General features: G+C 45.8%; 1 protein-coding gene across 1 annotated transcript in view; it reads right to left on the reverse strand.

The window, feature by feature from the left end:
- The window catches only part of LOC146193405 (bridge-like lipid transfer protein family member 3A), a 91,195-nt gene that overhangs the window by 15,681 nt on the left and 48,022 nt on the right, over window positions 1-27,492 (reverse strand). The window contains exons 11-15 of the mRNA XM_084602749.1: window positions 21,659-21,724; window positions 17,999-18,257; window positions 14,188-14,465; window positions 12,974-13,325; window positions 5,954-6,346 (exon numbers count right to left, since the gene is read on the reverse strand). Coding sequence (XP_084458875.1) covers window positions 5,954-6,346; window positions 12,974-13,325; window positions 14,188-14,465; window positions 17,999-18,257; window positions 21,659-21,724 — 1,348 coding nt within the window. The remainder of the gene's footprint in view (window positions 1-5,953; window positions 6,347-12,973; window positions 13,326-14,187; window positions 14,466-17,998; window positions 18,258-21,658; window positions 21,725-27,492) is intronic.

The following is a 27,492-nucleotide window of genomic DNA, read 5'->3' on the forward strand; positions in this document are numbered from 1 at the left end:
GAGCGCTAAGGCCAGCTCACTCACATGCAAGCGATTAAGCGATCTCGGCGACGAGCGGCAGCGACAGAACAAAAAATTTCCAACTTGCTGGAACTGTGTCCCTCTGCCGTTCCAGCCACCGCGGCAGCTCAAAACAAGGTTTCTGTGTCGCCGCGGCAGAAATCGCCAGCGTTTTCGCTTGCATGTCGCACTCCATTTCGGTCGTCTCATCCACAGCTCATTTCTTGGCAGCGTGCCAAGATGCTGCGCAGCGATAACGTCGCAGCGTGTTTATCTTTTTATAGCTCTTGCGGCGGGGAGCGAACTTGGCAGACTGCCCGTGATGGCTTGATTGCACAAGCCTGGTTCGATTTATCACGCCGCGCTTGGGGCGGGTGTGGTCCACTGCCACAAAATCATTGGAACGCGTGATACAGGAGCTGCAAATGCTGTTTGAGGCGAAAAATGCTAAAAGGCAGTGTCATGATCGCAGCTGACCACGTGCTTTCGTTGATTCATACATGCAAAGATAAACGACTCCCGCAAAAAGAAAAAAAAAATGCCGCTTCGTAACGCCATATCTTAGGCTACGCCGCGCGTATAGCACAACGATAAAAATAGACGACTCGCAAAAAAAAAAAAAAAGGTAGCTATGCCGCTTAACTTCCGCAGGCGCCATAGCCACGTCAGCCGCCGCGCAGAGGGTTCGCAACACACGCTGGAGAAAGCGTCCGACGTTCTGTCGGAAAACGGGCTAAGCTGGCTTGGTGCATGCGTAGTGCGTGCTACTGCGAACAAAGGCCGGGAAAGAAGGAGAGAGGTAGCCCGGCAAAGGAATGAGCACACCCTTACGCTTCGCTTCTGTCGCGTTTTTCTCCTCTCGTTCCTACCGGTTCTCTCTGGTTCATTCACGCACATGGCTTGCAAACGTCACGTGCTGGCTCGCGGGAAACAATAACCACAAATGCGCGCGCCTTTAGGGAATTGGCACGGTGCTGCCCTAGACCAGCCATCGCTGAACTGTCCCTCCTCATTACTTCCGTGCGTGGCTTGAAAACGTCACGCGGCAAATGGCCGAGGGTGATGCGATCGTCTTTGGGAAAGGCCCACTTTCCAGTGCTTGGTGCGGAGTTCGATATATCGAACGACCGGTGAAATTGAGTTCGATATATGACGCGGCTTTCCTATACTTTTACATGGGATTTTCAAGGGGATATTCCGTGAGTTCGATATCACAGATCAAAAACAGCGCAAACTTCACAATGGACAGAGAAGGGCAGACGAGACACAGGCGCTGACTAACAACTGAAGGTTTATTGTTCTGACACCTCGGTATATATACAGCAATGTTGTTCGTAGTTTTTCAAGCATTCTGAGCCCTTTAATTGTCATGCACGAACTGCCTACTAATGAATTCATACGGTTTTTAGAACTAGGACTATATTTCAACCCCAATCATGTGTGCTGGGCCTTTGAGCCTCGCGCTAACAAACCCCTTCTGCCATTTACTTCAGCGCACTCGAAGTTGGTTAAGCGCAGCATCATCAATTCTTGCTTCTACAATTCAGTCATGAAATCGTGCAACCACAAGCTGGAAGATAGCTTTTTAAACCAGACGCACCGACTAGTTCAAGCTGGTTATCCACCGGCGCTGTTATCCTCATTAGCGGAGGCTATGTTAAAAACTAAAGAAACAGTCAGTAGAGACAGGGATAAGAAGATCGCAGTCATTCCCTACGCGCACGGGATTTCACACAACTTGAGAAAGATAGGAAGAAGGGTTGGAGTAGATGTTGTTTTTTCGGCTCCGGACCGCTTGTCAAGTCTTTGCAAGCGAGTGAATGGGATGGGTCGAAAACACATCGGCTGCACCACAAACCATCGCGACCGATTCGTCTCGTGTGCGGAAGGCGTCGTTTATTCGATCCCTTTGACTTGTGGCCATGCGTACATAGGCCAAACCGGCAGATGTCTTAATAAAAGATTATTGGAGCACAACTACAATGTGACAGAGCGGATCTCGGGCCATCTGGGTGTGCACTGCCGAGATTGTAAATGCACACCTGATTTGCGTAACACGAGCGTGCTGCGCAGGTGCGGTGACAAGACCACGCGAGAAATAATCGAGGCCGAAAAAATTGCAAACCTAAAAGACAGCTGTGTAAGCATTCCCTCCATAGCCCTTCTAGATAAGGAGTTGCTTTTCCTATCGGGTGTTGGATGATCATGGTGCTCCTGCTTGATGTCTGGCTGAGATGAGTGTCTATCAGGCTTTGTTGTTGTTCTTGTTACTGATGCTTGCTGTATATATACCGAGGTGTCAGAACAATAAACCTTCAGTTGTTAGTCAGCGCCTGTGTCTCGTCTGCCCTTCTCTGTCCATTGTGAAGTTTGCGCTGTTTTTGATCTGTGATGAACCAACTAGCTCGAGATGTCTTCTTCGAGTTCAATATAACCAAAATTCGATATATCCGGGTTCGACAGTACATAATATGCAAATGATTTTTCCAGACAAAACAAAGCATTAGCAAAACATAAAACCAAGCGAAAGGCCCTATATGTATATACAACCAGCAGTCTTGAAGAAGCAGTTGAGTGTATTAAAAAAAGTAATCATTAATGAGGTAGTTTCCAAATTTAATGAAACCACATTAATCATGTCCTCAGGGCACTGGAAAAAAAAAGGAAAGCCTCCAGATTATTCAAATGCTGAATTAACAATTGGCTACAAAAAGACTTTCAAGGAACCGCCCCAAATTGTAGCAAATTTAAATGACGCATAAGTGGACACTGGCTGTCTGCTTCTGAACGAAAAGTTGCAGTTGAATCCACGTAAAGCAGGCTCTGCTACACTGTGACAACAAGCAGCCTGTGATGTGATATCTACATACTTTCGACACGACAAGTTTTATAGGCGAGGACACACGTCTGCACTGCAAAAGTAAGACCCTTTCTTAAAATGTCACTGGGTGGTCACCGGTGTGCATAATAAATGTCTGCGCATTAAAGCTGCAGTGCGAAAGTTCGCAAAAGGGTGCCATGCTGCTGATCGGCACGGGCCTGATCGATAGGCTGTGATTTTGCTGTTATGTGACGTGAAGTGACGTGACGAGATATGGCTTTGATGTGACTATACTGACTTCACCCATCCCTCTCTTACCCCTCACTTTTATATCCACTCACCCCCTTCCCCCAGTGCAGGGTAGCAAACCAGTTTCTTTTACCGGTTAAACTCCCTGCCTTTCCCCCTTCCTCCTCCTTGGCTCGCTCTTGGCTGATCCATGATTCCTCGGCTATATCGAGTCTCTCAAGCTGGTGACTACTGCAGCAGCTGATGCCCTACGGATGTTCTTTTGTAGCTGTGTTACCAACTTAGCAGTTTTCCCGCTAAATTCACCATAATTTTACACTGTTTAGCAGGAAAAAATGTTTCATTGAGAGAGGCGGTATTTAAGCGGTTTTGAGGTCCTGTTGGCATTTTTATTTGTGGTCTTGTGTTCTAACTTCTTTGTTTAAAATAGTGCAAATGTTTGCAATTAGATTCAATCTGCAAGAGAACCTCGACGTGAGCGCATGACGTTACTGATGTCGCAAGATGGCGAATGTTCGAACATGCCCAATAATCCTTGAACTGATCTATACGGCATTTTTTAGTGCAGTCGTGGAATTTTGCTGATGCCGTACATGCGGTCCAGTGGACTGTGGCCTGCCAAGCATGTGCAGACGTGTAGGAAAGAGCAGATAGTTTCAAGAAAAAAAACTTAGTTATTCAACTGCAACGAAAGAAGCCCATTTTCATCAACTAGCACAGGCACATTTCGACAAAAATCCCTTCCTCAAGGTGGCCAAGTTTGCTCTCTTCATACTGCCTGTTCAAACATAGAGGTCAGACGCATGTTCAGTCACTTAAACATTTTCAATTCTAAAATGGGTAGTAATAAGAACAGAGATGATGAATCCCATCTTAATTATTCGAGCCAGACTTTGAAGGCAGAGTGTATATGCTGCTGAAGCTATTAATTGCTCAAAAATGTAAACCAAATGATTGGCACGATATGAATGCACACATTCGCAGCAGTGGTGGAATATCGCCTTGAACTGGAGGTATACAACAACAGCAGCTCACAGAGTGCTCTGAAAATTAAGGTGAAGCAGATGACGTCTTGTTGAGAGTGAAAGTACCTTCAGACAGCAGTTTGTAGTCAGAAAAGAAAGACACACGTTTGCAACTTTCGTTTAAACTTACAGAAGGTAAGCAGGGTCATCCAGAAAATGAAAGTATTGTTAATCTGCAATTTAACGTCAAAGAAGAAATCTTTTTTTAAATACATTTGAAATACTAGTAATATTGTTTGTAGGCCAAATAAATAAATAAATTAAATGCTTAAACATTAATGTTTTGGGGCTTCCTGTGGCGGGTTTTCTATTTCCAAATTTGCAACACTGCTTGGGAGTTCGGAGCAGCAAAACTTCACCTCGCATCTGGGTGACAAGGAGGCCGCTATCCTGAAGTGGGCACTCGTGAAACGTGTTCAGGGAACACTGAACCACTTCTTAAAGTGGCAATAAATTACCAGGGACCGTGAAAACGTCCGAAAAAACAAATTTCAAGAAAAAATACTTCACGTAAATTTGCAATTGGCCCATTGTGGAGGATGGTGGTCAGCAGATATTCTGATGCTTGGCTGACTCATTGCGGAGTGTCTACACAGATCCCGGGCGGCAACTGCCGTTCTATGGCTGTACTACCGTCATAATGTGGCAAGCGAGCGCTTGGGCTTAGATAAAGTACAGAGGCCAAAGTAAACCTGCTATGATGAATTCGTTGAATCGTCGGGTTTTGATAATGCTTCATCGCATAAACCTGAAAGTCCATGTGGTGAAGCACCCTCAAAAAGCGGCGGCGCCATCTGTGAAGAGGCACCCACTGCTACTGCATCGCACTGCGGCAAGGGCCACGGAGGCAGTCGCGATTTTGGCGTATTTATTTCACGTGCTCATAAAAATGTAAAAAATGATGGGCTCAGAGCTTCAAGCTAATGCTCATCAACAGGAACTTGAAGAACTTGAAGAACTTGAAGCATTTTACGCACAGAATTTTTAAAGGAAAAGGACTCAATATTTGGGGTTTTCATTGCTTTGGCAGCAGGCAAGTGAGATATAAAGACTATGCAATTTCCCAGCACATAACTGTTAGCAGTGGCAAGGGAATTTCAGAAATGGGAGTCAGCTAAATAAAAATGACCCGAAATGGAACAGCCACTAATCCCAGCTTGTGATAATTCAGAACGAGGACAGTTTTTCAGTTCCCTGAATGCATTTTTATTTATTACAAGGCTTTATTTGCCCATGACTGCCTCTCACATTAACCACGCCTGGATTTTAGTTTATCTACTGTCTAATCCCATACCAATTGATCAATTTCACTTCGTCACAGTCGCCCCCTTTTTTTTATATGGTGCACTGATCTCGTCTAGTTCTAATTTTAGTTGCAAAATCCATGCTCAATAAAAAAAAAAAAATTAAGACAATGGTGCTCGCCTACACTTTCTTTATAGTATTTTTTTTTTTCTAGCATTCCTATTGAAAAATTTACATATTTACACATCTTTCCTCAGCACATAGGGTCTCTTCTTACTTCACATATTTCTGTGGTCTTGTTGCCTTAATGTCTTCAATGCAAACTAAATAAAACAAAAATTGTCTCCCTCCTGACAGGATGCAAGTTTAGGCATAAAATGATGTGGAGTGCTATATGGAAATCTAAAAGCAACACATAAAGGCCTGTGAGAGATGCCGCAGTGGAGGTCTCCATATTAATTCAGATTACTCTGACATTAAAATGCTGCCACCGAGTTTGGGATCTGATTCTCCTGCACTGTGTACAGCAGCCAAATGCCAGCCATGGCCACAATCAAGCCACTATGGCACACTGAAAAAGAAAGAAAAAGAGATGACGAGACATCAAAATTACCCGCAGCTGTGGCAGCCGCCGCCGTGTGGCGCTCTTCCAGCGCCAGGTGCTGGCTCTGCAGCAGCAGTGTGGCACCGTCTGGGCCAGCCCAGCCTACCAGCTGCAGGTCGTGCAGGCGCACGGACACGCAGGGGCGTCCGCTTGTGCCGTGGTGGCCAATGTGGTGGTGCCACTCGGCACTGCCCGTTGCCGTCGTGGCCTGCGTGCCGCTCCCATGGTGGTCAAGAGCCAGCAGCTCGGCAGCGTCCTGGGCCACCTCGGCTGTGCCACGACCCAGCACCTCGTCCAGAACCCCCGTGGCGAGCAGCAGCTGGTCAGAGTCCGACGAGAGGTCGCTCCGCAGGGATACACTGTCGTCGTCTACTACGGACTCCAGCTCACCGTCAGCAGCACCTGGACAAATGCCACGTGCAGACAGCGTCAAATTTACAGATAACAGTGGCACAGGAGGGCTGGTGCAACTCATCAAGCGTGCACGTCTGAGGGTTTCGCAGTCGTTCATACATCTGTCTCAAGCGGCGACAACAAGGAGTGCGCTTGCATATTTACGAGCGGCTTAGAGCTTGAAATAAGACCGTACCATGCATGCACATTCCCACAGATCACATTTAGCTCTGATGCCTCTAAAATATATCCAGGCAAATTTGGATGTAATGAACTTTACGAATTCACTCTTGACAGCTCTTACAGGTGGCATGGCAGCAGTTCAACATGGAAGACAGTGGTGATGAAGGCATCACAAAACCATGCACATTCGGACAAGTTTGGAGCCTTAAGCTCATTATCATACAAACCGGAAAACAAGTAGAGGCTTTTCTTTTAAAAAAGCAAAACAAAGCCACCCGTTGTCTTATATAGCTGTCTTTAGCATAATGTCAGCCACAGTCTGGCAACATGCGGCATGCCTGCTCGCAAACGGACAGCCAAAGCAATATCGACATCCTGCAGTTGCCTGCATTACTTTTTTTTTTTTTTTTTCAGTCCCTGATGTATTTGTCTTTGAATGCGGTCTGTCATTGCACGGCCGCTCGATGGAAGCGCACTAGGTGCGGCCTGCTACGTCGCCCGAAACCGGCGGGAGACGCCTACTTCCAGTCTCCACCGCCGCGGCGCCACCGTTCGGGGACAGCCGCGCGCGGAGAGCTGCGCCTGGCTGCGCTTTGAGGGAGGCGTTGGTGTGGTAGAAGCTTTTTATTTTAAGGATATAAGAGCTCCGCGTCACACAATTTGGCAACAAGAATTAGTATATACTGTCATGTCTAGTGTGACCATGTCAGCACTTAGCGCTTGCTTGGCAAAGATGTATACTGGAGTGTACCCTGAAAAACTTACAGTGACGCTGGTTCAAGGCCACTCGATTGGAGAGCTCGAATTACTGTGATGTTGCATTCGAATCCAGTTGTTCGTCACATTAAAATGTGACCCGGCTGTTAACAATTCGAAGCTGTTCAGCTGCCATGGTAGCCTAATGTATAACCACTTAATCAACTATGTCGCGAATTCCGTGTGTCATTTTCATACCATTTACTCATTCGTGCATACAGCTTTTATACACAAATTGATGTCAACCTGTTCTAAGCTGCCAGCGCTATCCAATAAAAAAATGTCCTATACTATGAGCAACCTCTGTGAAAATGCGACATGTAACCAACCTTTCTATCTCATTAAGACAAATTTTACGGTGGAAATATGAAGATGTTTATTAGGTTAAATCTAGATGATAACCTGGGATCTACTCAGTTGGAGACCTTAAACTTAGTACGCCGGAACGCTATCCGTCATGGCTTCCCGCATTTTGCATGGCCAGACAAAGGCGCTTGATAGAGCCGGCCTGCCTCAAGGTGTTACGTATATGCGCCGAAAGTTTTTATTACTATTTTTATTGGCTGCTCGCAAACCCATACAATTTTGCTGGTTCGTAATTTTCAATGGAAGAACGCGCATTGAGTGTTGCTGTTGTGAAACTCTTAGCTGTGATCACAAGAATGTTCACGCGTCAGAGCGCAACTGCAGCCGAGATTCAGCGAGCAGCCGAGTACGCTTATTTAATGCCCACACAAAAAAAAGGAAGAAAATTACCAATCGCAGACGAAAAACCTTTCTTGAGAGAGGTTTATGCCATAGCTGTATACATCGCACCACTGTTGAGTTGACATTTCCAGCCCAGCTCGCTATCAGTGGGGGCAGCAACTTAACGATATCTTGGATAGCGCCTAAGCATGGGCACGATCATTGTTTTTATAGATTAGTTGCAGGTACTGTGTACAGTGAGAAAACAATGATGAAACCAAAAGTTTACACAGCTTGCTACTTCACCGGACCTCTTCAGACTTCATCATCCTGCTAATGAAGGTTCTCGTAAGCTGACAAAGCTTGATTACTTCCTTTGCGGGGTAAATCAAGCCTCCATTGTCCTTGGTTTTCATTAACCTGTAACTGGTCCAGTTGACTATGTTTCCTGCAACAGGCTCTTGCTCGACTGACATGTCACCTCAAAACCATTACCAAATATCGCATAAATTAAGCAACAATCTGGTAGTGATAAACAAAACTTTGGGTTCTTAAGTATCCTTGAGGAGCCTCGTTAGAGTGCCCGCACTTTGCTACCTGCTAATTCACCGTATCCCGTAATTGCTGCCTCTGTCGCATATCATTAGAATGCAGCCTTAAGCCACCGCATTATACGAAATAGCACCCTACACATAGCTATATAAAGCCCCTTTTTATCGAAGCCGTACGAACGCGCCCTATAAGAGTATAGTGTGCCTGACTTGGGATCTAAGGGTCCCGCTTTCAATAATTCCCATTTCACCCTTACATTTTATTTACTCTCTTTAGTTTGGCAACTCCTGCCACATTGAGCATGTCATGTGTTCTCATTGCACCAAAGGTGTCTGGCCATATCACCAACTAAAGTGCCTCTTCTTACCAGAGAGGTTTTTTTCCGACTTTCCGCCGACAGAGCGGACGCCGGATTTTCTGTGGAACGTGGCTTTTCATTTTATCGCATCGGCTCAAATAGTCTCAGCAGTATAAACAAATGTTGTATGCACAGGCTCCTTTACTTGCAAGGCCACACAGACTAGCGCTGCAAAATTTATAACAAATTGCATGCTTATATAAAAAAAAACCCTTCGTAGCTTTTTCTGATATGTCCTCCCGACATAGCCTGCGAGAAAAGCTTCTGGTGCTACCTCATCGTTTTCATCTGCTTCACAACACATCGTTAAAAATCCTAGTTCACTGGCCAGCTCCCTGGTAACTAAATAGGTTAAACAACGTGACGACAACACAGGAAAAGAGGACGACACAACTAGCGCAGTTGCGTCTTCTGTGTTCCCGTCATGTTGTTTGCACGGTTAACCTATAATTAATCACCAACAAGTCCAATCTGCTGTTCCTTGTAGCAAATTCAATGGCAGCTGATAGGGCATTATGCTTCAGCATCTGGACTTCTTAACCTCAGCGCCGCTTTCATTTCAGAGGAAGCGAGTGCATTTCCACTCCTCGCCGCCATTAGAGGATCTTTTGGATGTCTCTTAAGCGCATGACGGCGATAGCCTACCCTTCTTCTATCATTTGCCTCTCAACGTTTGCCACAGTTCGTCATTTCAAGTCTTCGTTTGATATATTGGTCATTTCTCAGTCATGGTGAGTCTGCCTGCGTAGTCACTGTAGCCCTTAATTATCACTCATAACTATAAGCAGGTTACTCATTTAGAATCAGCAGTGGTCCTTCGTTTCACATATTGGTCATTTCGTCATTATTAACCATTATTAGTCATTAGCATTAGTCATTACTTTTATCAATGTCTATTTATAACTTTTATTGATTGCCTATCACCATCAATCATTTTCATTCTTAATCTCCCTCCTTGCACGTCTGCTTTTGCGATTGGCACACCAGTGCACAGATGCGATGCACAGATAACAGGCACAGCTTCTGCGCATAGATTTTCGCTTCATGAGCCTAGAACGGCTTTCGCCTTAAAAAACAAATGCATCCAGTCTCAACGTTAACATGCTTGCACACGCGCACACAAAAACGTTTGCGTTTACCACGCAGACGCGAGGCGAACGCGCCCAGAAAGGAAGCAAACCGCGCGCTCAGAGTCGGCGATCCCGGCGGCGACGTGTCCCCGAACAGTGGCGCCCTCAGCAGAAATAGCGGGCGCAACTGTAAACTCGCCAAGGACGCGCTTGCCCATTGACGGCGGCGCGACACAGCAGGCCGCACCCAGTGCGCTTCCATCGAGCGGCCGTGGTCATTGCTCCTATAATACCATTGCAAGACAGATGCAGATACCTTAGCCAAAGCTATTTTACAATATTATTATAGGTGCAACAGGTTTGTCTGATGATTTATACATGAAAGCTGCCAGCTATATATCCTCCCTTTTATATCATTCTTTAGCCCTTTCGCTCTCGGGAGTTTCTGGCTGTGACGCACCCCCAGTGTCGGCTTGGTTTCAGGGAACGAGCATAGCAATTTATTTTTGATTATGATTGCTATGTACAAATAACATAGTTAACGGAATATGCACATTTCAGTGTTCTGCAGGTGTTGTTATTTACCATCATCATCATTATCAGTATGATTATAAATTAGGTAAATGAGGATAATATTAAAAAAAAAACTGCTCGATACTTCTAGAGAGACTGAATTCGAGCTCGACTCATATTTATAATCAAAAGAGCCATCGCTCCAGTCTACAGTCGAAGGTCCCGCGCGGTCAGCCATCCGAAAGAAACCACGTGCACGGAGGGCGCACTTTCGGTGACTCTCACAACGGAGATAAATGGCACATTGTGAAATCAAGATGATAGAAGGAGATGGAAAGAGGCTAAAACAACCTCTTTTGCTGCTGCTAGCCGAAAGCAAGGGCGTGGCAAGAGAGAGTGAAAGCTGTGATCGAGTCATGTGTTGACCTATTGAAGAGGCAATGGCGCGAGCCCCTGAACGTGACACATCGTAGCAGAGATGCCAGCAAAATAAAAACAAAAAACCTGCAAACTTGCGGCAGATGGCAGAAAAACCCTTGAACCCGCGACCGCATGCACGTGCCGCAAAATGCGCGCGCTACACTATCGCGCTAAGCGATCATGCGGCGCGCGGGGCGACTGCGCCCCCCAGCAAAGAAAGTGGCGGGGGTGGGCGCGGTTTCTCCATACTCTGCAGTATATACGTATGAACACAACGCGGCGCGAAAATACAAACTTGTAGAAAGATTTGACAGATGGCGCAGGTACGTTCGTGACAGCGAAAGGGTTAAAGGTTCAAGAATACCAGCGTCCTATAAATGTCTTTAAAAACTTATTTTTTCCTAAAACAGTGCATGACTGGAATAAATTGCCAGAAGAAGTTGTCTTTGCCCTGCAATCTTCGTTTGAAAATGCTCTGTCGCGCCTTTTGTTGAGTTAACCTCTCTCTCTCTCTTTTTTTTTGTTTTTGTGCTGTGCTGCTGTGAATTTTGCATTTTTTTTGTACGATTGTTTAATATTACTATATGCCATTTTTTACGCCTTTCTTGTTTAGATGATTATTTTGTTATCAGTTTGCTCAGTATTGGAATGCGTTGTATTTTTATTATTTTTATTGTTTGTTTGCAAGTTGTCATCTGCATGACGATATATTCTTTGATACTGTATCCCCCTTACAAAAATGCCCTCAACAGGCACTGTAGGTACATGAATAAATATAATTCCTCGTTAGCAATGAATAGCGGCATGTGGCAGCAGTTTGCAGCAACATTCGAGAAAAAGGTTGAAGTTGGCCAATGCGAATGGCAACATGGGCGCTCTCTTAGAGTGTTTTTTGTTTCAAAAAATAGTGTGCAGCATTGATACAGACACGATCAGCTTTTCGTGCGCAACCCTTCAGAAACGCAGTGCAACCAACACGCTTGAGGGAATTAGATGCACTGCATGATGTGGCAAATGACCAGGAATTGTTTTCCGACGACGTTGCTGAAAAGTTTGGACTGAGATCGTAGCTCCGGTGGTGCAGAGACGCAACTGATGCTGTAAATAAATGCACTTTGGCAATTTTTTTGTTTTATTTGTTCTTTTTTTCCCTTTCCAGATAAGGGGTCGACCTATATACGGTTTATACATTAGTTTTCCTGAGAACAAACTTTTTGGTCTTGCGGTCGTGGCTGCTGGATGGAAACCATGTCCTTGGGATCAGCAGTCAGGCGCCCTACCACTGAGCCACCATGATGGGACGACATGAACATATGTCTTCTCAAGCACAAAAGTACGAGCACCACATTTACAAGAAAACGAAATGACTGACTCAGTGTGCCTTTGCATGCCAGCAAATAAACAGGCGCTGTGCGCAATGCTGGTATGGACATCAAAATGTCACTCCAGACATCAAAACATCACGTGCTATCTGAACATCCATATGCCCCGAGCGCCGCAAAAAAAAAATGATTTGTTTTTTCACCTCTGTAGCCTTTACAAACATCCTTTATGTTTTTGCATATAAATATGTATATATTTTTTTACTTTCTAGGTGGTAGAAATTTCCCGAACCTGCTTTCTATGCTTGCAAGCATAAACTTAGTCGTGTTATAACTGCTGTGCAAAACCACTTCATTAAACCGAAGGCAACATGCACTTCAACAGAAGCACCAACTGAAATACTAAAATCTTTGCTGCAACGTGAATGTCATTATACTGAGGTTCATTATATCAAGGTTTGACTGTGTTAGCTTTCAATGTATTATTAAAATGCACCCAAACCAAGTTAAGTTTAATGACACTAAGGGATAAGCCATTAAAAGAAGAAAAATTATGAATGCAAAGAGCAAACTCAGCAGTCTCAGCAGCTTCCACTTCCTAATAACAGTCAACATGCAAAAGCCGCACAAACCAGCAGGATGTAGCAAAGAAGGCACAGAACAAGCAGTAAGCATACATTGTTGCCCAAAAGTGCTAGAAGAACCGTGAAAACCTTGTACCAACAAGCTCAGCCCAACGTCCTTTGAAAACGAAAGTGTCAATGAATAGTCTTACCTTTGGCAAGAACGGCATCGATCCCTGACACAATGGTGGCCAGTCCCTTGCGGAGGGCCCAGGGGTGACCCTTGGCCGTCTCACCCGCACCGGGTGGCAATGATGGTGCCAGGCCGTGGTTTGCTCGCAATGAATGTTGCAGTGGCGAGTCTGGCGAGTCATCCGTTGCATGCGGAGGCACCTCGTCAGCCTCGCTGGTGGTAGTCGAAGACGAGGGCCGCTCAGAGTTGTCGCTGGCCGAGCCTCCTGCCACTGGGGATGGTGGTGGCAGCAGCAACGTGACCTCAACACGGGGCCACAGTGCAGTCACGCTCACAGATGGCGGGGCTCGGCCGCTGGGACCAAGGATGGCCTGAAAGAACGATATTTTTCACTGAAACGCTCAGTGTCGAGAGCTCCCTTGCAGTGAAAAACACAGTGGTCCACCCATAGCAAACAATTACTGTAAAGTGTGTTGAGTTACTTGACGACACTTTCCGTTAACAATTACACCATGCTACAGACAAATTTACAGCTGATATTAAGCACAGCTTGCTAACGAAGAAACCAAAAGGTGCCCACAGTGAGACGTGTACGTAGACTTATAAGCTACTGAAAAGCCATGCAATAGTTTCTGAAACTGCTGTTGTAGATCTATGCCATGTTTTTCACCCTGTATAATTTCACAGCTTTTTGTCTAGCAGAGACACTCACTTGTCATTTCTGCTCTAAATAGTTCACAGCTACCTCAATTAGGAGTGATTTATCAAGTAGACAACTAAGAAATCTGCAAGAAATAGGCATGTGCAGCATGCAAAAAGAAAGGTTTCAAGCTGCTTCATGTTGCAATGTTGAATGGCATCCCCACGCAATCCTCTGGCATCCCCTTAACTTCTCCTTCTACAAAAGAACCTCCCACATCGAGCAGCACATCCTCCAAGTTGTTTGAATAGGTGCTACAAATTGCACCTCTGCTATCACTTTACAAGCTGGTTACATGTTTTACACATGTACTATCGGGGACAAAAGATCTCTGGACTGCACATCTGGGCAGAAGCAGGATGTGAATGAATTAACACCCTGTTTCTATAGCACACATGAAAGAACTACTCCTTTCACATCGATGATTTGAGACTACTGGCCGGTACGAAAGTTACGCGCATAGGCTAAAGTTTGCACGGTCCACAGACTTTTGCCCCTGGCAGAACTTTTGTGAATCAAAGATGGGTGCACACCTGTCTGTCGAGAGCTGCCTGCTCTTGAAGAACGGTGGCCGACCGCGCCAGCCTCAGCAGGAAGGCGCACTCGCGCCGCCCCAACTGCAGCCGCAAGGGTGCTGGCACGTGCAGCAGCAGCGGTATGTGCAGTGCAGGTGATGCAGGGGTGCCTATCCACAGCGTGAGTGGCAGAGGCTCCACAAACGCGCGGGGCCTCGACCCGGGGCGCTCCACAAACTCGGCCCAGCATGGGTCCAGCTGCACTGACCACAGGGATGACTCCGTCTCCGGGTCCTCTGGAATGCCGACAAAAGGAAAAAGAGAAATTGATGAAAAACAATGTTTCACACAATTGTGGATGTCACTAAAGATTGTAAAGTGTTCCACTGTGAACTTTGTGTTGCATGCTAATGCAGCATTGCATCGCTAAAACCTTTTCATGAAACGTGTTTAACTTCACCACCGTTCATCTAGGCATCAACTAAACAAAACTGAGCTTAATTATGGTGACACTACTTGACATCTGTACGTTAAGTTTTCTGCATTCAGATAAAAAAAAAAAAAAAAAAAAAAAAGGAGGTATGGCTGTGAAACCGATTTTACATATAGCAAGAGTGCTCCTGTTATCTTTTCCTATTCCCTTGTCTATTCAACTCAAGCATTCATTGCCCAAATCTGCCATTCCAACGAATTATTTCTGGAAACACTGCCCTCCTACTATTTTAGTAGTTTTTTTTTATGTAACGTGTATAGGGATGTGCAAATAATGTTTTTCTTGTTCTTTTCTGCTCGATGCGAAAAGTAAATTTTCTGATAATTTTGAAGCAAATGTTTGAGCTGCCTTTTAAACAACGAAGGACCAAGCAAAGTAGGTAAGTGTTTTCAAAACCATTTATTTTTGTCATGTATCTAGCCATTCTGAACATGTCAAGAGAAGGAAGAAAGGCAGTGTTGAGTCTAAAAGCTAATTATTTCTTATAAACAATCTAAACAGAAACACATGCAGTCAAGATTCTGAGTGGTTTAGACTATACATACCAGGTGAATTGCTTGTTGTTACGTGTCCTGATGAAAAATAAGATAAAGCTAAAAATAACCTCAAGCGATAATGGCTTAACTTCCATCATCTGTAGAGCTCTCGATGCCATCATTTCATTGTAGGTGTTGAGGTGAGGTGTTTGAGGTGCTTTCCTCACCTTAGCTGCAACTGTTTCAGTCACCGACAGACTTCTTGGAGTGTTTTGATGGTTTGGCTTGGTTTGTGGGGTTTAACGTCCCAAAGTGACTCAGGCTATGAGAGACGCCGTAGTCGAGGATTCCGGTTTCAGGGGTTCTTTAACGTGCCCTGACATCGCACAGCACACGGGCGCCTTGCTTTCCACCTCCATCAAAGAGCGGCCGCCAAGGCCGGGATTCGATCCCGCATCCTTGGGAACAGTAGTCGAGCGCCGTAACCACTGTGCCACCCCGGCAGGGTTGGAGTGTTTTGAACATATGTGGGATGACTCTTCAAGTAGTTAATAATGCTGCCGTTGTACTTGTTAGGGTTTTAAAAATTAAATAATGGTTTCCTGACTGCCTGATTTGAAATAGCACAGCGTCGAAATGGCCATTTGCCACGTTTCTGTCCATATTGCAAGCATACTGTCAGGAGGCAAAAACCAGAACTGCTCGAAAATTGTAAGGAACTACCGCATGCGTCATACCCATCCTAAGTCACAAGGTCGCGTGTCAGGAGGCTTCACCCCATAAACAGCAAAGGGCATGTGACGAGCATGCAGTTTTGGTGCTCTGGAAAAAGAGGCTGACGAAACCACGTGAACAGAACTGAAGGAAATAAAAGGAAATCCCAGCACTTATGGTGTTTTCCCTGTCTGGTTTCTCAGTGTAAACTGTTTTTCACCGTGAATAAAGGAAATGGCTCAGTGGCACTGAAGCAGTGAGAAAAAGGGGGGAACAAGAACACCAGTAACTTGTCAATCAGCATCTGAAATTATGCTGAATTAAGTAAGCTTGGGTGGCTGATGTTAGCTGGTTGAGTCGCCGTCGCTGGAGGATGGTGGTAAGCTAGAAAAGGTGGATTTGAAACTATGCAGTCTGACTTTCTCATAGATGTAGTTGCTCATTTGCCATCATGCCTACCACTGTGCGCATGTCGGAGATATGTGAGCGACTCTGTTGCGCTGAACTCGGGTTTTGGGTAGGCGCACTTCGACAGTCTCTTGCCGCACCGGACATACCTGGCGAGTACCATCCAAGAGCCTGTTCCACTTAACCAGTGCGAGACCCATAGTGTGTGGATTAGCCAGCATCCAATTAGACTTGAATGGGCACTGGCCGGGACTGAGCAGGAACAGCAAATTAACGAGATTTTAGTGCACTTTATGTGGGGTTGCCAGCTGCAGACGTGCTGGCAATATAGTTCCTATGCTCAAACACAGGCACGGAATGATCATCACACGGCAAATGCGTGCACAGCTGTGCTTCATTTCTCAAGTGGTTTGCAGCAAAGTGGAAACTATGGTGATTTCAGTCAATTAGAACAAAGTGTGTCGCATGAATGTGTTCCTCCGCGCCCATAATCCCACGAATGCTGGGTCAACTGGGCAGATGCCACGCTATCAGGGGGTCTCCACACTGTTATGTTCGTGGGGACCTTCTCTGCTCATCTAAGTAGTGAATGAAACACTTGCTGTGCTTTCAGAAAAAAGGCGCAACTATCTTTTCAATTACTGCCATGGATGATGTTCAAAAAACAGTTCATTACTGCTCAGGTATTGAGTCTCTCCAATACTCCCCCCCCACCCCCCCTTTCTTCCCTTCTTCCACAGTACCCACAACAAGTGCTGGGCAGATGCCATTCACTAGTGCCGAGTACTATGAAATATTGAATTTTATTTGAATTGATTTCAAATAGAGTCTATCAATGGATCGAAATTAGAAAAATTGGAATATTCCCACACCTTAAAATCTTTCTTAACCACTAGTTTTTATGTGGAATTATGTCTGCAAAAAAGAAAGAAGAATTAGATGGGAGACATATGCTCCCCTTAAACCTTAAGGATATGATGCAACAGTGTTAATGGCTTCCACAAGTGGTTCCTGGTTCTCCTTGAGGTTCTTTGTATGCGTACATGCATCCTGTCACTCACTATAGTCACTAATATCTTAATTTGCGCCTCCATTATGCCGCAATACTCTTAGCATACGTACACTCATAAGCTACCATGTTCGAAGAAGGACTACCTGACACGCATATATATACTGCCACACTGCCGCACTTAACCATGCTGTATGAACATGCTTGCATGTCCTAGAGGTAGCATGTTGCCCCCATTTGAATTGAGAAGCCTGGGTCAGTAACCCTGCCAGACTGGCCACCTCATGTGGGCCCGGGATATCCCACAATGTACCCTGCGGCCAATCAGTGCACAGACATGTCAGCTGCCAGAGCCACGCCTGTGATTTTTCGCTCACAATGCCAATGCCAAGAAAGCTGACAACAGTGACGCTGGACTTTCTGAAGAACAGGGCCTTTTAACGCTGCCGTGTGACACAAGTTATCGAATTACCTTCTTTCTCCTGGATGGATATAAGTCCAATGATTCAGCTTTCGATGTGCTCTTGCCGACTCCAGCTTTTGTTCTAATGCATACAACAACAACTGAGGCTCCTTCACTGTCCCCACGTCTGTACAAGGCAAGATTAACCATAACCTGAGACATTGCTAGTACACATACAGCCAAAGAGAGCAGGTGATAGGGGCTGTCACCTAAGACAAGAAAAAAGGAAAGAATGTGCACTGCGAGCAACCGTGCAGGACACTGACCCCTGTGGCGCTGCTCGTGCAGAAAGCAGGCATGCACGGGTGGTGGGTCACGCCCCGTGGCCCCCTTGGGCAGCCAGGGGAAGCTGGTGGTCTCGAAGAAGAGCGGACCTCTGCCCAGGGCTTCCAGGCAGGTGCCACGGTCAGCCGGGCGCCAGTTGGTGGCCACGGCTCGCGAGCAGCCCAGGCGCAGCTCACGACTCTCGCTGGGGCCCTCCTCGGGCCACAGGGGACGCTCGCGCTCAAACTGGGGCACCGCCACCTGCATGTCACCACGCACTTTCTCTTTAAGACTTTTAACTAAGTAAATAAGGACTGCCCTTAACATGATTCTATACATGCGATACAAAATACATTCCAGTGGTTCCACTATCCCTTTTAAACTTTCTGACCACGGCATACCATACCTTGTTACATGTGGCATTTCGGCAGAACAATTGCTGGCATTGTTAACACGACTACCAGGACATAAGTGTAATACTTGGTCACCACATCCTATACGAATACGCCAATTGAGAATGCAACAAGATTGGTTTAACTGATAGGATATGAGAGAGACCTTTGTCCAGAAGAGCACATATACAGTTGAACCCGGATATATCGAACCCGGATATTTCGTATTTTGGTTATATCGAACTCGTGGGATATCCCCCCTGAAAATCCCATGTAAAAGTATAGAAAAGCTGCATCGTATATAGAACTATATTTCACCGGTCGTTCAATATATCGAACTCCGCACCACGCATTGGACAGTGCACCTCCCCCAAAGACGATCGCATCACCCTCGGCCGTTTGCCGCGAGACGTTTTCAAGCCACATGCGGAAGGAATGAGAGGGCACAGTTCGGGGACGGCTGGTCTAGGGCAGCGCCGTGCCCTTCCCCCAAAGGTGTGCGTATCTACGGTGATCGCTTCCGTGCTAACGCAACGTTTGCAAGTCATGTGTGTGAAGGAACGAGGGGGAACCAATGCAGCCGTGGCGTTCGGGAGGGCGGAAAAATGCGATAGAGCGAAGAGCAAGGGTGTGCCCACTCTTCTGTTGAGCTTTATTTCTTCCCTTCCTCTCTCTTTCTCGATCTCGTTCGCAGCAGCACGCACTACGCATGTGCAGACAAGCCAGCTCAGCCCGTGGCAGACACTTCTCTAGTGTGTGTTGTGAACGCCCTGCGCGCGGCGGCTGGCGTGTGATGAGCATCTCGTGTCCTCGTGCTGAATGCGCGTAAGCTACAGCGGCCACGGCCACTAAAAAACGGCAGATTTTTTTTTGTGAGAGTCATTTATTCTTGTCGTCGGGCTGAACGTATGCTATGGCGGCTGCGGAGGTTAAGAAGCGGCAATTTCTTTTTAATTTGGTGAGAGTTGTTCTTGTTGGGCTAAACGCGCGGTGCAGCGTAAGCTATAGCGGCTGCGGATGTTAAAAAGCGGCAGTTTTTTTTTTGCGAGAGTCGTTTATTGCATCTATGAATCAACAAAAGCACGCGGTTGGCTGCGGTCATGCCACCGGCTTTTAGAATTGTTCGCTCTAAATGGCATTTGCAGCTATCACGCTTGCCAATGATTTTGTAGCAGTGGGCTACGTCCACCCCAACCCAAGCAGGGCACAACAAATCGAACCATGCTTGTACAATCAAGCTTTCACGCGGGCACTCTGCCAAGTTCGCTCCCTGCCACCGCAGGATCTATGGAAAGTGTAGTTAAAAGATAAACACGTCGTGGCGTTATCGCTGTGCAGCATCTTGGCGCTGCTGCCAATAAATGAGCTGTGGATGCGACGGTCGAAACGAAGGAACGCGTCACCAAATGTTTTATTTTTTTTTTTTCTTCAAATTCTCGGGGGCAAAAATGGGGAGTGGGTTAATTATGCGAGTGGATTGACTACGCAACAAATACCGTATCATTTTTCACGACCGCAAGTGGCGGCTCAAGCCGATTTCTGTACATCGAATTATCGATATATCGAACTATTTCGCGATCCCCTTCGAGTTCGATATATCCGGGTTCGACTGTATATGGTTTGGTTTGGTTTGTGGCGTTTAACGTCCCAGAACGACTCAGGTTATGAGAGATGCCGCAGTGGAGAGCTCTGGAAATTTTGACCACCTGGGGTTCTCTTAGCGTGCACTGACATCGCACAGCACATTGGCGCCTTGCTTCCACCAAAAAGTGGCGGCCACGGCCAGGATTTGATCCCGCATCCTTTAGCACAGTAGTCGAGCACTCTAACCGCTGCGTCGCCCCCGGTGGGGCCACATATATGGTTGATGACGATTTTAGCCAAACAGGCTAGAATGCATGACCATACATTGTATATAGAATGTATGACCACATCCATATACTTTTCGGTCTGTTCCTACGCTTATCTACAAAAAAGTGTATTTGAATCATTATGCCTACTCAAAGCAATCTAACTCAACCTAAAGAATACAGCTAAACATTGCAAACCAGTAGGAAGGAGCAATGAGCAAGTCTGGACAAGTTATAATAGCTCTCAACCAAGGAAACGGGGCAAGGAACTAATATATGAAATAATTTATTTAATAGTAATTGGTAAGTCCTAACAAAACTGAGCTGCTTGTATAAATAATTACTCCTGGTTAGCCTTACAAGCAGCACAATACGCTCAAATAAAGCAGGTGTACGAACTATGTTACGCTGTCATGGGAAGCCGGCAACCTAAATCCCAGCCCTTGCAGGGGCAAAAACAAGGCTGACTCTAAAAATGAGCACCCCGCTACCATCCTGGGTAGTCAAAGCAGGAAAATGAATGTCTACAGCGTTTCCTAGACGACAACCTTCAAGAGTGCGCACAGCTTTAAATAGACAAGTACTGAGGCAAGGCAAGTAGCACAGCTTGGCTCCGGTATGATGGAAGTGACAGGTGTCGCTGGAAACCTACTCTCGCGCTGTGTAATACTCGTCCAGGAAAGTGGCTGCCCGCATGAGTGAGCCAGTTATAACGGCAGACAGCTTGGATTTTTGTTAGCAAAGCTGATCTGCTAATTAATTACAGTCGAACCCCGCCACAACGAATGTCACTTCAATGAAATATTTCCTATTCCCCATCAGCTTGCCATAGAAAGTAATGGAACCAATTTCTCATCACAACGAACCATTTTTAAGGCGCCTTTCCGCTTCAACGAAATTTTAGCTATGCGAAACTGGGTTTAAAAATGCATCTTACAATAAAGCAATCATATCACCGCCCATCTGTGTACTTTCATAGGTCCACGCTGCTTTGTTTCACTAAACTTTTTTCTCATGAAAACGGCCCAGCAAACAATTCATTCAAGTAGGCCTTTGAAAAATGGAGGCAGTTCCTTATCGATCTACTAAAAGGTATGTACAGTCTTGGTCAAAAGACCTGAAGCCAAATGATTTTCGTCTCACCCGCAAAATGAAGCAGTCATGGCGCCATTAAAGTGTAAAGAGCCGTGAAATGCTATGAGATAGTTTTTTGCTATGATAAGAAATCATTTTCTGGCATTTTAAATGCCATTTGGCCTTTGATAATGGAGTGACGGCTCCATTTTATGGCTGAGATGAAAATCCTTTGGCTTCAGGACTTTTGAACAAGACTGTACATAACAGAAAGTCAGCTACATGCTGTTATATATATATATATACAGAGAGAGAGAGAGAAAGAGATGAAATTGGTTGGGCCCACCTTTGGCAGAATCATCTCGACCCGCACGGCAAGGGGAGATGCTCCATTAGCACACGATAGATGTGCCTGCACAAACAAACGAGAACAGAAGATAACTGAATACTACAGTAAAACCTCGACAATTCAAACTCTGTTAATTTAAAATCCTATATAGTTTGAAGTAATTCTAAGGTTCCCTATTTACCAACGTAAATATGTGAAGATAATTCAAAGGTATTAGTTTGAAGGTCTAGGGTGAGACATAGGCATGAGGCCCAATCCCGATTTCACTACAAACCCCAAATGAGAAGATGCGTCACAGCAATGTGGCGGGGGATACCAGTCTCAATACTATGTGCTCTAGGCGATTGATCCCTCCGCTCCAGCCCTGAAGCAGCGCTGCATCAAACACATCTAGCAGCCTCAGGGAACAACGAGATCATTCTTGCCTAACACAGTTGACTGCATGCAAAGCTGACCTGTGCCGCTTCTTCGAGTGGTGCACTGCGGTCCATAGGGTAATTTACTGACACCTCTGGTTATTTAAAGTAACACCACATACGCCTACCTTTTTCTGGAAAAAAAGAAAGAAAAGACGCCTATTCAAAGTTATGGGGGTCAACGCATACCTGGAGCTGACCCATAACACTGCCCATTCCCGGCAGGGTTTCATTCGTTCAAAAATGTTGGTTCTTACACAGACTGATTCTGTTGAAAAACATTTCTATTGCGTGCCGTTCACTCAGCCTGTTTGCACTGGCGGTCGCTTCACTGAACAAGCAGTAAGTAATGTGAGAGAAAATTTCTGACTTCCCCCCTGGGCAGGAGCACACTGGAATCCGAAACTGCGGGACTGTTTGTTTGGGTGGAGTACTATGTTTTTCACTTTTAATCTCTGTTAGCTTCTGGCTGCTGTCCTCGTGACTGCATTGTTATTGATACAGGTTTAATGGTTTGAGAGCCTCTTCATACTGCAATTCCATCCTGTGGGAAACCAGATAATGAAGTGCAGTTGTGATAACCAGCATGAGTTGGGGGCTGAATTTTACACGGCAGTAGCATATAGTGATTGCACACTTCATCTAATAGGGATACCGCATTCCCTCAACAAATTTTTTTTTTCCTTGGTCTCAGTTTTCTCACGATCAATTAATTAAAAAGCATGGTTCATTTCAATATTTTCTGCTGGCTGAATGACCTGGAGTTGATGAGCTTTAGAAGATGTGCAATGAGAAGCGGTACCAAGAAAAGTGCCACAGAAGAGATAATGACAGGGTAAAACGAGCAACCTGCCACTGCTGCCTTAACAAAAACAAAGACAACAAAGGGCTACAGACACCGAGAGAGGTGCCATATTCAAAAACGCAGCTGGCTGTCTTTCTGCCTTTCCTGCCAAATCAGACAGAGTAAAGGGACACAGAAATACACCACAGCTGTGTCCCGCATCAAAGGCACCTTAGCAGACACAAATGCCATGGCTTAACAACTGCGACATATATAGCCGCAATGTTATCTTACTGGCGCCGCCATGTGGCGAGCTCGGGAGACTGGCATGCGCTCGTCTTCTTTGCTCTCGGTGCTCGCCCGCCAGTCGGTTCCGTGCCTTATCTTGCCGGTGCTTTTGCTTAGTTGTAAATCTGCTTAACCAGTTCCACTGCTTCTGTGACATTTTTGGTGGAGGTGCTGGGTAGATCCCATGTACGAAGAGCCCCTGGCTGCCCCCTACGCCCATCTACACACTGTGGACACGACACCTGTGCACAAGGCGAGCCATCGCTTGAGAGGCTTAGCTCCCGAGTGTGGTCCTCTTGTTTCCCCACCGTGAACCACGATGACTACAGCGGCAGTCCAGACCATTCAGCTTCCCGTGAGTGCCCAGCCGCTGATCTGCCATACTCCGCGTATGCCCACGCCGTTCCATGGCGACAAGTTTGAAGACGTTGAGGACTGGCTGACCAGCTACGACCGGGTGGCTGTGTTTAATGCGTGGGACAAGGAGCGAAAATCGCAGAATGTTTATTTCACACTAGAGGATGCCGCCAAGATGTGGTTCGAAAACCATGAGGCTACCATTACCACCTGGCAGGATTTCCGGCGTCAGCTGATCGGAACATTTGGCAACGATGCAAGAAAAGAGATGGCCGAACTCGCTCTACAGTCCCGAGCACAGCGGCCTAAAGAAAGCGTCGCCATGTTTGTAGAAGAAATGACTTGCCTTTTCAACCGGGCAGATCGATTCATGTCGGAGGTAAAGAAGGTACGCCACCTTATGCAAGGCGTCAAGGAGCAGCTGTTCGTTGGCCTTGTACGTGACGCTCCACGTACTGTGGCTGATTTTACGAAAGAAGCAACAAGCATCGAGCGTGCTTTGAATCAGCGATCTGTACATTTTGATCGCTCTGCGAACATCGCTGCCGTAGACTTCCGCTCGCCAATGGATGGAAACGACAGTGAAGTCCTTTGCGAACTTATCCAAAGCATCGTGCGCGAAGAGCTCCGCCAAGCAGTGCCATCAGTACCATCACCCCAGCAACCTGCGCCACACACCATGACGTACAGCGACGTGTTGCGTACCCCTGCGCCTGAACCATCAGCCCCCTGCAACCCTGACCCTCCTGGTAAGGAGGGGCAGGGTTCTTCTTCTTCTTGAACCAGCATTTTGATTCATGGCCCCTTTTCCCAAGCATTTCACCCCAGAAGAGCCGAGCACCAGGCGGGGGAAATCTTGTACCCATTGGAAACTGGTGGGGACCTGGCGGCACTGGGGATCGAACCCCGTACCTTCCGAATGCGAGGCGGATGCTCTACCACAAGGCCACCGCTTGTCACAGAAGCAGTGGAACTGGTTAAGCAGATTTACACTAAGCAAAAGCACCGGCAAGATAAGGCATGGAACCGACTGGCGGGCGAGCACCGAGAGCGAAGAAAACGAGCGTGTGCCGGTCTCCCGAGGTCGCCACATGGCGGCGCCAGTAAGATAACATTGCGGCAATATACAGTTAAACCTGATTATACAGAAATAGTAAAAGGTTGACGATTTTTTGTTACATCTATGTTTTCGTTATGAGCAGTTTTAGCGTGAAGACTCAAGGACGAAAATCAGATTAAGAAGTGATTGTAAGGGAAACCACCTTGAAACTGTGCAGCCACAATTATTTGAAGTTATTGAAGTAGTGAAACGTTTTGTGATCGAGCTGAGGGTGCGGCGTCACTGCGGCGGCAGCCTCCACCTTCGCTACAGCTCGTACGACACGTCTACAATGGAGTGGAGAAAGGGGGATGGAGGAGGAATCAGTCATGTGGCAGCGATAAACACACACTGTTCGCGGGCCTGTGTTTTTTTTTCTCATTGTTCTGTTATTTTTTGCTGCTTTCAAGCATAAATTGTTGTAATGCCACATTTCAAAAGCCAGGATTGTCTAGCAAGCCCCTATTTTCAAAATCCCCGACTTTTCCAGGTTTTCCCTGATTATTTCAGTTGAAATTCTCTGACAGTGAAGAGGTTCAAAAATGCAGGTGCTTCAGCATAAACAAATAAATCACAACGAAAAGCTATTTATTACTCATATTCTGCAATTTACAATAGTGAAAAGGCTGTCATTATTTTAATGATCTTTAAGAATGCCGAAAATGAGCGCTGAGCAGACAGCTTGGTGAACTGCCTCTGTCACCGCTAGTTCGGACCCCGAAGGCGCTAACAATAAATTGTCGCTTTAGCTCCCACATGCTTGTATAAATGTATTAAACCGATTCTGAGCATGAATAAATAAATTAGTTCCCTATAAAAGCGGCCGTCGTCGGGGAACTTATGTATAAGCGGCGAGACACCTACATCCGAGGCCTCTTTTATCCTACAGAAAGGGCTTGGAGAAGATCAGGTGTTGAAAAAAACTGTGGTGTCATAATTTCAATTTGCCGGGAATCCAAGAACATACCATTATGATCATGCGGGATTGTGTTTAAGGCTGCTTTTATGGTGTGGAGTCAGATACAGACTGCCGATGAAATGACAAGCAACAGTAAGAAATTTCCTGCACGTATTCGGTACTTTATTTCTCAAACGTAAACGGCAGGTCGAATGACGAATGTCTAACGTATATTTATGATCACATCGATTTTTATTATCGGATGCGCTGGTTTATTCGGGCTAGACTGCGGTCCCCCATTGATGCTCATGTGGACGTTTTGAAAAACCAATGGAGGCTGTTTTAGGCTAGGCTAGCGTACTTTAATTGTTTGTGTCACATGTAAATACAGATATGTGAAGACTGCTTGGAGACAGAAATCATGTCAGGGCTGTTGAATACTTATTTGATTGTGGGCTGGTACATATGAACAGGCAGTTGTATAAAAAAAATACGAAACAGATTACGAGAGCTCATACAAATGCACGAAACCACACAGCGGACTTTGAAAACCAGTAGGGTAAGCGATTCGAGACTTAAGCGAATATAAATAAATAGCTCAAGAATATGGTATCAACATATGAAATGCTACTGAATTATATGAAAATGTCACTGAACTACGAGTACGTGAATGAATTAAGCTGTTAAATTTTAAAGCACACAAGACGCGGGGAGAGTCATTAAATAGAGTCCTCAAACACGATTATTTGCACCACCTCATCTTCGGGTGCTTTATCTGCTCCGCTTTACAGCTCTGGTCTTGGTTTAATGACTTCACATAAAAATGGAATCGCATCTGGACGAAGAACTTCACTATGTGAAACGTCATATTTCTCTGTCATTGGTAGGACATCCAGGCTCGGGAACCTCTGCGCTTTGAAAAACATAGCAAAATAGCGAATGCTGCTTGTGTTAATCATAATTCTTGAACTAAAAACAAAAATATGACTCTTCCAGCGTGTTTACGAGCTCTCCGCAGATGGATAAGATGACCTCCGCAGTCAAAGTTAGAGATGAATTCATTTTATTTTTTTTTTATGCGCGCATAATTTTCTCAAAATGAAATACGCAGAACGAGTACTGCATTTTGATTTGTGCTTGAACTTTCAAGCCACATGTATATACTGCGATATAAGCTGCGACTTAGAATTGTGCCTATAGTGACATACTTATAATCATCTGGATGAAGGTCATTCAATGTAGCTTTGACGTTCTCGAACCTTCCCTCGTGAGCCAAGCGGTCAAGCTCATCAATCGGAAAGGGGGCGCAGTGAGCAAAAAAAAAAAAAAAAAAAAAAAAAAACCCCAAAAAGATTGTTCGGTAGGGGAGGGCACAGGAGCCAAAGGAGACGAACTGGAACTGTGACTGCGCTATCTGCAGACACATGTTATCCTGCTTGATCAACCGTCAACAACAGAGAAGCAATGCGATGCAACGTGGACACGAGCCACAGAAGCAGACGCCCCGAGCCTTTCCTTTGCGCGGCACACACGCTTGTGATGCGTTTCTGCGACTGACAGTGCCCCCTACGCTTTTCATCGCTCCGGCGACCACCTCGCTCCCATTGCCGTGCGCTGAAGACGGCTTGTGAATTCTAGAACACTATACTTTGGCCGCAGCAATCTACATGCGTCCAGCAAGACTTTTGGTTTAGCGAAAATGTGTGCGCTTGCGCTGTTTGCAAATAGCGGACGTGTGAGAAGGAACGAATACGACTGATGGGGATAGGTAATGAACAAAAGTTATAAATAGACATCGATATAGTTAATGACTAATGCTAATGACAAATAATGATTAATAATGACTTGTAATGACCAGCATGTCAAACTGCGATTTGTAACGACCGTAACCAATTGGAAATGAGTAAAATGCTTTGAGATTAGTGCTAATGACTACAATGACTAGGCATAACTCATCATGACTGCTAATGAATACGAAAAGACCAATAC

Source organism: Amblyomma maculatum, chromosome 4, assembly GCF_055883805.1.
Source record: "Amblyomma maculatum isolate TAMU_Amacu chromosome 4, ASM5588380v1, whole genome shotgun sequence".
Lineage (NCBI taxonomy): Eukaryota > Metazoa > Arthropoda > Arachnida > Ixodida > Ixodidae > Amblyomma > Amblyomma maculatum.